Source organism: Trichechus manatus, unplaced genomic scaffold (genome assembly GCF_000243295.1).
Source record: "Trichechus manatus latirostris isolate Lorelei unplaced genomic scaffold, TriManLat1.0 scaffold00164, whole genome shotgun sequence".
NCBI classification, from domain to species: domain Eukaryota; kingdom Metazoa; phylum Chordata; class Mammalia; order Sirenia; family Trichechidae; genus Trichechus; species Trichechus manatus.
Window position 1 is genome coordinate 4413081 of NW_004444100.1, and position 12320 is coordinate 4425400.

Genomic DNA, 12320 nt, shown 5'->3' on the forward strand with positions numbered 1-12320 from the left:
GGTTTACCCATTAAGTAAAATTTCAGACTTGGGGCTTAAGTATGTTCTAAGGAAATATCCATATATTTTTATTTTATTAATTTTTTTTCTGTCAGGAATAGGTATTTAATTTTCTTCAAGGCATCTTCAGGGTCTATGGAGAGAATTATGAAAATTTTTCTTATTATCCCCTTTGTAGAGTATATATATGTAATCATATAATAAAAATCATATAATACATATATGATTTTCATTAACTTGATTACAAACACACAAGAAATAACTGAGCAAAATAAAAATCAAAGTCAGGTCTGTCTGAATCCAAAGTCAACAGCAAACATCTGCCTATCCAGATGGAAAAGAAAGTTGTGGTTATAGACAGCTATATTGTTACATGTTAAGACTTCATTTTAATATATAACTGTAAAAAATTATTTAATAAAATTAATAAATAGTATATTTTTTTGATAAATTAGTTTCAACATATTCATACAATGGAAAACTATGCAGCAACAAAAATTAATCATCTACAACTCTACTCAACAATATAGATAAATCTCATAAATATAATGTTGAGTGAAAGAAATCAGACCAAAAACAGCATATAGTCTTAAATCTCATTTATATAAAGTACAGAAACAGGCAAAACTAATATATGCTGTTAGAAATCAATATTATACATACTCTTCAGGGAAGAGGGCAATGACTGGAAAGAAAAATAAAGGGAACTTCTGAAGTAGGGTAATGTTCTGCTTCTTGCTTTGGGTACTGGGGGGTTCAGCTTCTGAAAATTGATTTGTATACTTATTGTATTAGTTATTGATTGCTGTATAACAGATTACTCAAAACTTAGAGGGACTTACAGCAATGCTAAATAATTATTATCTCACAGTTTCTGTGGGCCAGGAACTGAGGAGAAACTCTGCTGAGTGTTTCTGGTCAGGATCTCTCATGAGGTTATGGTCAAGTTGTTGAATGGGGCTATAGTTATCCGAAGGTTTGACTGGGGCTGGAGGATCTTCATCCAAGAAGGCTCATTCACCTGGATGTTGGCAGGAGGCCTTAGCTCTTGACCACGTATATCTCTTCATTGGCCTACATGAGAGTCTTCACAACATGGTAGCTGGCTTCTCCTGAGTGAGTGGTTTAAGAGAGAAGACAAGGAGGAAACTGCAATGCTTTTGATGACCTAATTTCAGAAGTCACACTTATATCACCTTCTACTCACTAGAAGTGAGTCACTAAGTCTGGCCCACACTCGAGGGGAGAAGAATTGGGCTCTTCCTTTTGAAGAGTGGAGTATCAAATGATTTTTGGATATATTTTAAAACTACCATACTTATATGTTCATTTTTCTGAATATATGCCATCTTCAATTAGAAAGGAAACCCTGGTGATGTAGTGGTTAAGAGCTACATCTGCTAACCACAAGGTCGGTAGTTCAAATCCACCAGGTGCTCTTTGGAAACTCTATGGGGCAGTTCTACTCTGTCCTGTAGGTTCGTGGTGAATCAGAATCAACTCGACGGCAACAGGTTTGGTCTTTTTTGGTTTCAATTAGAAGTTAAAATAATAAAATTTAAAAATATTCTTTCAAATGAGGATTGCTAAGAAAAATTCTTCTTCCCCATTTCTGATACTCCCTCCCCTGTTCAGGGAGCTCAATTAGTTTAACTCTTTAAGCCTCTCAGCTTACCCTCCTCACCACCACTACAACCTTACCTTGCCCTTCCGCTTGCCCAGATGAAGTGAAGCGATTCATCTGGTGGTATATTTGGAGTAAGTAAACTGAGCATGCTTAGCTTAGCTCCTCCTTTTTCCCCTTTGGAAGCCATCCTGCCAACAGAGCATGTCTCCTGAATTATTCCATGGAAGAACTTTGCAGTTTTGGGAGTGTTATCTCAAGACTCAGTATTTGGTGCATGTGCTTTGAACAATGAGAAATAAAATTGGGAGTAGAATTTGTAGAACAAAATAACATGTGAAGAGGCTTCTCATGGGGTTTGGATTTATGGCCCACGGATTTGAGTTGTGTAGGTAGGTCATGTCCCCTTTGGCAGTTTCTAAAGTCTTGTACTATGCCAACAGGGTTTTAAAGCTGTGTGGTTGGCATTTAACTGCTGCAGGCTCGTGATAGTGTGACCTTGGCAGGCGATTACAGCTCATGACCATTTTGTTTACAGGTGAGTGACTGTTTCATAGAGGCAGGACTGTACACACTGATAGCTTGGGTAGTAGTCCTTGGGCTGTGCAAGCCTCAACAAAGACAGTGCTGCTGTTCAAATCCTGGGAAAAGTGTACGCCAGTAGACCATTCTAAGTCAAATAGTGGAGACTTTATAATACAGGCTGCTGCATCTTACTCCACAGGCACACCTGAGGCAATGAATCAAGTCTAAAGAAAAAAAAAATCATTCCATATTAGACAATGGAAGACAGAGCAATGTTCGCTGTTTTAAATGCAAGACTGCTGAGTCCTATATGTTTTACAAAACACTGGAGAGATTCTAGCTCTAAATTGTTGTACAGTTAAGCACTTGATCAGCTGCCCCAAATTCCTTTTCGAAATTAGGGCCAAAGAGGAAATTGCAAAAGGATCAACCTTGAATTTATGAGGTTAGCATACAAGCTCAAGAGCAGAAAATATTTAAGAGTTATTGGGTATGTTTCAAGGTGATCTTGTTATTGTGGGTGGCATGCAGGTACTGCCTGTGCTATAAGGGAACATGCCTGATAAAATTTACAAAATTTTCTATAAATACTATAGAAAACAACACAAGAAAAAAAGTTACTGGGGAGCAGGAATTGGTCATCACTGGACCCCCAAGGGCAGTAGTTCTCAATCTCAGCTGCACATTTTATCTACCAGTTCATTCAAAATCTCTGGGAGTGGAATCCTGGCATTAGTGTTGAGATATTTACTTGGGATAAACATGCAAAATGCCTAGCACTGAGCCTGACAAATAGCTGGTATCTACTAAATAAATAGTAGAATGCCTTTGAAAAAAGGCATTTCTTCATACATGAAGAAAGCATACATAAAGAAAGCAAGAGGTCGTTAAAACGACAGGAAAGAAAGAAAAGACCAAAATGGATGGCAGAAGAGACTCTGAAACTTGCTCTTGAATGTCAAGCAGCTGAAGCAAAAGGAAGAAATGATGAAGTAAAAGAGCTGAATAGAAGATTTTAAAGGGCAGCTCAAGAAGACAAAATACAGTATTATAGTGACATGTGCAAAGACCTGGAGATAGAAAACCAAAGGGGAAGAACACGCTTGGCATTTCTCAAGCTGAAAGAATTGAAGAAAAATTTCAAGCCTCAAGTTGCAATATTGAAAGATTCTGCTGCAAAAATATTAAATGACGCAGGAAGCATCAAAAGAAGATGGAAGGAACAGAGTCACTATACTGAAAAGAATTGTCAACATTCAACAATTTCAGAGGTAGCATATGATCAGGAACCGATAGCACTGAAGGAAGAAGTCCGAGCTTCACTGAAGGAAGACATCCGACCTTCACTGAAGGAAGACATTGGCGAAAAACAAAGCTCCAGGAATTGACAGAATACCAACTGAGATGTTTTAACAAACAGATGCAGCACTGGAAGTGCTCACTCATGTATGCCAAGAAATCTGGAAGAGAGCTGCCTGGCCAAGCAGCTGGAAAAGATCCATATTTACACCTATTCCCAAGAAAGGTGATCCAACTGAATGCAGAAATTGTCGAACAATATCATTAATATCACATGCAAGTAAAATTTTGCTGAATATCATTCAAAAGTGGCTGCAGCAATATATCAACAGAGAACTACCAGAAATTCAAGCTAGATTCAGAAGAGGACGTGGAACAAGGGATATCACTGCTGATGTCAAGTGGATCCTGGCTGAAAGCGGAGAATACCAGAAAGATGCTTACCTGTGTTTTATTGACTATGCAAAGGCATTCAACTGTGTAAATCATAACAAATTATGGACAACATTGCAAAGAATGGGAATTCCAGAACACTTAATTGTGCTCATGAGGAACCTGTACATAGATAAAGAGGTAGTTGTTTGAAAAGAACAAGGGGATACTGTACAGTTTAAAGTCTGGAAAGGTGTGCATCAGGGTGATACCCTTTCACCATATTTCTTCAATCTGTATGCAGAGTAAATAATTTGAGAAGCTGGATTATATGAAGAAGAACGGGGCATCAGGATTGGAGGAAGACTCATTAACAACCTGCATTATGCATATGACACAACCTTGCTTGCTGAAAATGAAGAGGACTTGAAGCACTTACTGATGAAGACCAAAGACCACAGCCTTCAGTATGGATTACACTTTAACATAAAGAAAACAAAAATCCTCACAACCAGACCGATAAGCAACATTATGATAAACTGAGAAACTATTGAAAAGATTGAAGTTGTCAAGGATTTTATTTTACTTGGATCCACAATCAACACCCACGGAAGCAGCAGTCAAGAAATCAAAGCACGCATTGCACTGGGCAAATCTGCTGCAAAAGACCTCTTTAAAGTGTTAAAAAGCAAAGATACCACCTTGAAGAAAAAGGTGCATCTGACCCAAGCCATGGTGTTTTCAATCACCTCATATGCATGAAAAATCTGGATGATGAATAAGGTAGACTGAAGAAGAATTGATGCCTTTGGATTATGGTGTTAGTGAAGAATATTGAATATATCATGGAATTCCAGAAGAATGAACAAATCTGTCCTGGAAGAAGTACAACCAGAATACTCCTTAGAAGCAACAATAGTGAGACTATGTCTCTCATACTTTGGACATGTTATCAGGAGGGAACAGTCCTGGAGAAGGATATCATGCTTGGTAAATTAGAGGGTCAGGGTAAAAGAGGAAGAATCTCAATGAGATGGATTGACACAGTAGCTACAACAATGGGCTCAAGTATAAAAATGATTGTGAGGATGGTGCAGGACCGGACAGTGTTTCGTTCTTTTGTACAGAGAGTCGCTATGAGTTGGAACTGGCTTGACAGCACCTAACAACAACACTTAATAAATGGAGTCCCTGGATGCTGCAAATAAGTAAGCAGCTTGACTGCTAATCAATCTATTGGAGGTTCAAGTTCACCCAGAGGCACCTCAGAAGAAATGCCTAGCTATCTACTTCTGAAAAAATCCGCCATTGAAAACTGTATGGAGTACAGTTCTATTCTGATACACATGGGGTCTCTATGAGTCGGAGTTGATTCGAAGACAGCTGGGTTTTGTTATTTTGTTTGTTTGTTTGTTTCTTTTTACTAAATAAATTTTGGTGTCTACCCCTTTTTCCTCTCTTTCATGGTGCTGTCTTTCATTTTTCAATGAAGACTGATTAGATAAAAAAGAAATTTTAATTATTTTACCAAAACTTTCTCACAAGAAGTAACCCAACATTATAATTTAATCCATCACTCTCAAACAATCTTATTTGAATAGGCATTTTTCTTTGGAGACAGTAATCTCATATGTCAACCACCTTTCCTTCCTTTTCCCCTACCCTTATTGAAAAATATAAGTTTCTCAGGACACACATTACTACCTTTTGACCATAAAAGTATAGGATAATTACATATGAGAGTAAGCTGGGTACTGGGAAAAATAGAATTTCTGCTTTTTATTTCTCAAATATCTGCTGTTTCCAAGAGATTTTTGCATATTTATGACTGGATGCTTCCCAGAAAGAAAGTTGGTTCTTTCTTCAGAAACTTGCTCTTTCTATCTAAGGATCTTTAGATCTTTATATCTTTGGAAAGTGCTTTCTGAAGTCCAGTAATTCAAACCACTGAAGGATAATTAAAGATGATCAAAATGATATTGGGGGTTTAGCCAGCATCACACAGAGCCAAATCCAAAGTCTTGCTTACAATCCAAGTCTCCAGCTTCCAGATCCATGGTACTCTCCTTTTCCCAATTCAACAAATACTCATCATATACTAATGTTCATTCAAAACATTTGATATTTGTTTTATTTCTGAGTACTTCTTGGGCTTAATTTGTTTGACTTGCATGTTTCCATATTAGGCATTTTTTTATTTTTATTTTTTAAAATCCAGAGGGAAGAGGAGCCAACATGGCACTATAGACAGAAGCGCCAAGCTGTCCTCCCACAGCAATGACCTGAGAAACTAAGTAAAACAGAGACAAACGTCAATCCTGGAACCCTAAGTGCCTAATGAAGAGATGAAGAACTCAGCCAAGTACTGAATGGAATAAGAAACTGACAGAGAACAGAGAATAAGGAGAGATGCATGCCGAGGTCCCCTATCAGCTAACGCAGCACGGATTTGACATCTTGGACTCCTGTCAGAGATTGGCAGACAGGGAGTATGGGAAAGCAGCTTCATGGAGCTACCAGCAGGAGACAGAACAACTAGTAACCAGTGATACACGCTTTCCCACCCACCATCCTTCTCCTCCCCACTTGGCCTCAGGCCCTTCCTAGCTGGCTGCAGTTGCTCAGCAGAACAGGAAGTGCAAGGTTCATGCAGCTTGGATTTACCCTGCCCACACTGAAGAATGGAAGACAGGGGTATGGGAAAGCAGCTTCACGGAGCTCCCAGCAGGAGACAGAACAACTGGTAACCGGTGATACACACTTTCTCACCCCCTACCCTTTTTCCCCTCACTTGACCTCCACCACTTCCCACTGGCCAAAGTCTCTCGGCCAGGAGATGCCAGCTTCAGCCCCATGCCACTCGGATTTGCCCTGCCCACATTGTCTGGCTCCATGAGTGCCATTTTTTTGTTGCTTGTGTTGCTTTTTTCCGATTCTTTTGGTTTCTTACTGGCCTCTCACCACATCCCCCTCCTTTCTCTCAAACACTTGGCTCTGTGTGCCAGCTTTGCATCTTCTTGAAAGGCTTTGAAGCATTGCTCGGCTGGGGAATTGCTTCCCTAGTCTGCACAACCATGCTGGTGGGATCCCAGGGGCCTTTTTTGTTTGTGTGTTTGTTTAGTTTATTTGTTTTCCTTTTCTTCTTTCAACTGGGGAGGCCCTTCTAGCCGGGCTGTACTTCCCAGCTTGGGAGCCACATACCCTGTCTGTGCAGCCGTGCTGGTGGGACCCCTGGGGTAATTTCTTTTTTGTCTCTTTTTTTTTCTTTTTGTCTTTCTTCATTTCTGTTTCTCGTCTCTCTATACTTACCTTCTTATCCTGTCTCCTAAATACCTAGCGCTGTGTGACACCTCTGACCCTTCTAGCCAGGCTGTACTTTGAGGCCTGAGAGCCACTTCCCTGGTCTTTGCAGCCTCACTAATGGAATCCTTGGGGGCTTTGCTTCTATTTTCTTGTTTGTTTGTTTTTTAACTTTTATTTATTTTATTTTTTCTTTTTCTGTTTTTATTTTTCTTTCCATTTTGTTTTTCTACACTTCTCAGCCTCTCATCTCTCCACTCCAATGACAAGCTCCATTAGCACTGTTTGTGTGTGTGTGTTTTTTGTTTGTTTGTTTTTGGCTCCTGTTTCTGCTCTCTCTCTTCTTTCCCATACTCATTTAGCTCCACACATCACAACCTCCCCCATCCTTCCTGCCTACCTATAGCATGCCCTGAACATCATATCCCAAACAACACAGACACAGTCTACTGGAACATTCCCCTCACTGATTCCTGGCCTGCCCTGTTGGCCATAGTATGTACCATAAACAACCCAGCCCAGCCCCTCCCCTTCAGCTGAACCTGCCCTGCTGCACCATAGCTGAGCGACTGGCCCTGCACATTGGAGAAGGAGGTAAAAAGTATTGTGCCCACAGATGAGAAAGCAACAAATAATGCACAGCCTGCCTGCTCAGACATAACCAAATAAAACAAAAAAGCAAGATTAAACAAATAAATCTACAATCAATAAATGAAGAAAATAACTACCGAACGTCCTGAAGACAGAAGACAATATCAAAACTTATACAAAAACAGGACAGGATGGTCCCAGTAGGTGTCCAAAATAAAACACTAGATGACTTTTCAGTAGAAGAAAAGGCACTAGAAGTACCTGAAAGGGAATTCAAATCTCTAATATTCAGAGCTATCCAAGAGTTGAAGCAAAAAGCGGACAAACATGAGGAAAAAATAGATAGACTCATGGAAAAGGCAGACAAATTCATGGAAAATGCAGCCAAAAAATGGAAGAATTCAGGAAAATAGTACAGGAACAAAATTTTAAAATAAATTCACAACTAAAAGTCATACAAAAACAACAATTAGAAATCCAAAAGATACACAACAAGATTTCAGAAATGGACAGTGTCTTAGAAGAGCTGAGGAGCAGGTTTGAAACAAGGAAAGACAGGATCAGAGAAACTGAAGACAAACACTTGGATATGACCTTGAGGAAAAATCAGAAAAAAGAATGAAGAAAAATGAAGAAACACTGATAGTTATGTGGGATACAATCCAAAGCAAAAATTTGTGAGTGATCAGAGTTCCAGAACAGGGGGAGAAAAGAGAAAACACAGAGAGGATCATTAAAGAATTGCTGACAGAAAACTTCCCTAATATCATGAAAGGTGAAAAGCTGACCAGCCAAGAAGCCCAACAAACACCATACAGGATAGACCCCAAAATCAAATCACCAAGACATATCATAATTACACTTACTTAAACAAAAGACAAAGAATCCTGAGAGCAGCTTGAGGAGAAACAATAAGACTAAGCTCTGATTATTTGGCAGAAACCATTATTTGGCAGGAAAGGAGGCAATGAGATGTCATATATAAAACCTTGAAAGAATGAAATTGCCAACCAAGAATAATATATCCTGCAAAACTCTCATTCATATATTATGGTGAAATTAAGACATTTCCAGACAAAGAGAAATTAAGGGAATACGTAAAAACTAAACCAAACTTACAAGAATTATTAAAAGGTGTCCTTTGGTTTGAGAATGAACAACATCAGACCACAGCCGGAATCTAGAATGCAAGATTGTACCAGCCAAACACCAACCTAGGAAATGAACTCTCAAGAACTATCCAAAACCAAAAGAATTACAACAGGGAACCAGACAGGTTCATCTGTAAATGACAATATCAGAACAATAAAAGAGGGAATAAATAGTGTAGGTACAGAACTTTCTAATGGAGAGGAAGACACGGCAATACCAAGTAATAATAGACTTGTTCAAACCTAGGAAGATAAGGGTAAATTTCAAGGTACTCACAAAGAAAGTTAACAAACCTACTCATCAACATAAAGAAGAAAAACATAAAGTCTCAGTAAAAAAAGAAATTTAAAAAAATTTCACAAACAAAAGGAATTTAGCACAGGAGAGTAAGAGGAACAAAGAAAACGTCAGCACCACAAAAAAAAGCACTATAAAATGACAGCAATCAACTCACATCTATCAATAATCACACTGAATATAAATGGCTTAAATGCACCCATTAAGAGACAGAGAGTAACAGAATGGATTTAAAAAACAGGATCCAGAACTTCCGGGCACTATAGTCAGAAGCACCACACTGTCCCTCTGCAGCAAAGATCAGCAAAACTAACTCAAACAGAGTCACACGTCAATCCTGAAACCCTAAGCATCAAATGAACAGATAAAGAACTCAGCCAAGCACTAAATGGAATAAGAAACTGACCGAGAACAGAGAGCGAGGAGAGATACATGCAGAGGTCCCCTAACAGCTACCTCAGCATGGATCTGCCATCTTGGACTCCTATCAGAGACCAGCGAACAGGGGGTATGAGAAAGCAGCATAACTGAGCCTCCAGCAGGAGACAGGACAACCAGTAACCAGTGATATATGCTTTAACACCCACCACCCTTCTCCCCCCTGACTTAGCCTCCTCTGCTTCCTGCAGCCACAGTCTCTTGGCTGGGAAGCACTAGCTTCACCCCAGTGTTGCTTGGATTCCACCCACCTGCTCTGGCCAGCTCCCTGAGTGCCTTTTGTTGGTTGCTGGTGTTGCTTTTTTCCACTACTTTAGAGTTCTTCCTTACCTCTCACCACCTCCCCCTCCTTTCTCTCAAATACCTGGCTCTGTGTGCCATCTTTACTTCTTCCTGAAAGGCGGCGAAACACTGCTCTACTGTGAAACTACTTCCTGGCCTGTGCCGCCATGCTGGTGACACCTCAGGGGATTTTTTGTTTGTTTGTCTGCTCTGATTTGTTCTGTTTAGATTTGTTTGTTTATTTTCTTTTTCTTTTCTCTGCTTGGGAGCCCCTTCTAGCAGGGCAATACTGCGCAGCTTGGAAGCTACTCCCTTAGTCTGCGCAGATGCACAGGGACTTCTCTCCAGGCATTTCTTTTTTCTTGTTTTTTTTTTTCTTTTTTTAATTATTTTTGTTTTGTTTTGTTTCTTTGTTTTGTTTTCTTCTCTCTCTTATTCCCTTTATATCTTTCTTTGTTTCCAGTTTCTTGATTTATTCATTTTTTCTTTTACCCCTTTTCTTTTTCTTTTTTTTTCATTTTTGTTTTTCCCCATTTCTCCGTCTATCATCTCTCCACTCCCATAGCAAGCTCCCTTAGCACTCTTTTTTGTTTGTTTTTGGCTCCTGTTCCTCTCTCCTCTCTCTCCTCTTTTCCATACCCATCTTAGCTCCACACATCACAATCTACCCCCTCCTTCCTGCCTACCTGCACTATGCGCTGAATATCACACTCTCAAGCAGCACAGGCATGGCCTACTGGAACCTGCCCTGCACTGATTCCCAGTCTACACTGTCAGCCCTGGTATATGCCACAAACAACCCATCCCAGCAACTCCCATTCAGCTGGACCTGCCCTGCTGTACCATACCTGAGTGACTGACCCTGACCACTGGAGAAGGAGGTGAAAAGTATCGTGCCCACAGATGAGCAACAACAAAGAATGCACAGCTCGCCTGCTCAGACATAACCAAATAAAACAAAAAATCAGGATGAAACAAACAAATCTACAATCAATAAATGAGGAAAATAACCACTGTATGCCCCAAAGACAGCAGAAAATAACAAAACATTTACAAAAACAGGACAGGACTGTACCAATAGGAGTCCAAAATAAAACACCAGATGACTTTCCAGTAGAAGAAAAGGCACTAGACCTAACTGATAGGGAATTCAACTCTCTGATATTCAGAATTACCCAAGAGTTGAAGCAAAAAGCAGACAAAAATGAGGAAAAAATAGACAAATTCATGGAAAAGGCAGACAAATTCATGAAAAATACAGACAAAAAAATGGAAAAATTCAAGAAAATAATACAGGAACAAGTTGCTAAAATAAATTCACAACTATAAATCATACAAATACAACAATTAGAAATCCAAAAGATACACAAGATTTCAGAAATGGACAGTGTCATAGAAAGTCTGAGGAGCAGCTTTTAAATGATGGAAGATAGGATCAGCGAAATTGAAGACAAACACTTGCATACAACTCTGTTTGAGGAAAAATCAGAAAAAAGAATGAAGAAAAATGAAGAAACCCTGAGAATTATGTGGGATAAAATCAAAAGCAAAAATCTTCGAGTGATCGGAGTTCCAAAACAGGGGGAGAAAACAGAAAACACAGAGAGGATCACTGAAGAATTGCTGACAGAAAACTTCCCCAATATCATGAAAGATGAAAAGCTGACTATCCAAGAAGTTCAACAAACCCCATATATGATAGACCTCAAAAGAAAATCACCAAGGCATATCATAATCACTCACTAAAACCAAAGACAAACAAAGAATCCTGAGAGCAGCTTGAAAAAAACAGAAACTCACATACAGAGGAGCAACAATAAGACTAAGCTCGGATTATTCAGCAGAAACCATGCAGACAAGAAGGCAATGGGATGACATATATAAAACCTTGAAAGAAAAAGGTTTCCAGCCAAGAATAATATATCCTGCAAAACTCTTGTTCAAATATGATGGTGAAATTAGGTCATTTCCAGATAAACAGAAATTAAGCAACTATGTAAAAACCAAATCAAACTTACAAGACTTATTAAAGGGAGTCCTTCGACCTGAGAACAAACAACATCAGACCACAGGCTGAATACAGGACACGGGATTGTACTACCTAGATACCAACCCAGAAAATGAACTCTTAAGGACTATGCAAAACCAAAAGAATTACAACAGGGAACCAGAGAGGTTAATCTATAAATGACAACAGCATCAGAACAATAAAAAAGGGGAAAAAAATGGTATAGGTATAGAACCTTCTAACGGAGAGGAAAGCAAGGCGATCCCAAGTAATAATAGACTGGCTCAAAACTAGGAAGATAACAGTAAAGTTCAAGGTAACCACAAAGAAAGTTAACAAATCTACTCCTCAACATAAAGAAGAAAAACATAAAGTCTCAGTAAAAACAAAACCTACAAAAGTAAAAGAAATGAAAAAATCCACAAACAAAAG

At 39.2% G+C, this 12320-nt stretch overlaps 1 protein-coding gene across 1 annotated transcript in view; it reads right to left on the reverse strand.

Annotated features, from left to right (window-relative positions):
* Positions 1 to 584: 584 nt before the first annotated feature.
* TSPAN8 (tetraspanin 8) overlaps positions 585 to 12320 on the reverse strand; it is a 75506-nt gene continuing 63770 nt past the window's right edge. The window contains exon 8 of the mRNA XM_023740831.1: positions 585 to 2373. Within this exon, the coding sequence (XP_023596599.1) occupies positions 2368 to 2373 (6 nt within the window). The 3' untranslated portion in view covers positions 585 to 2367. The remainder of the gene's footprint in view (positions 2374 to 12320) is intronic.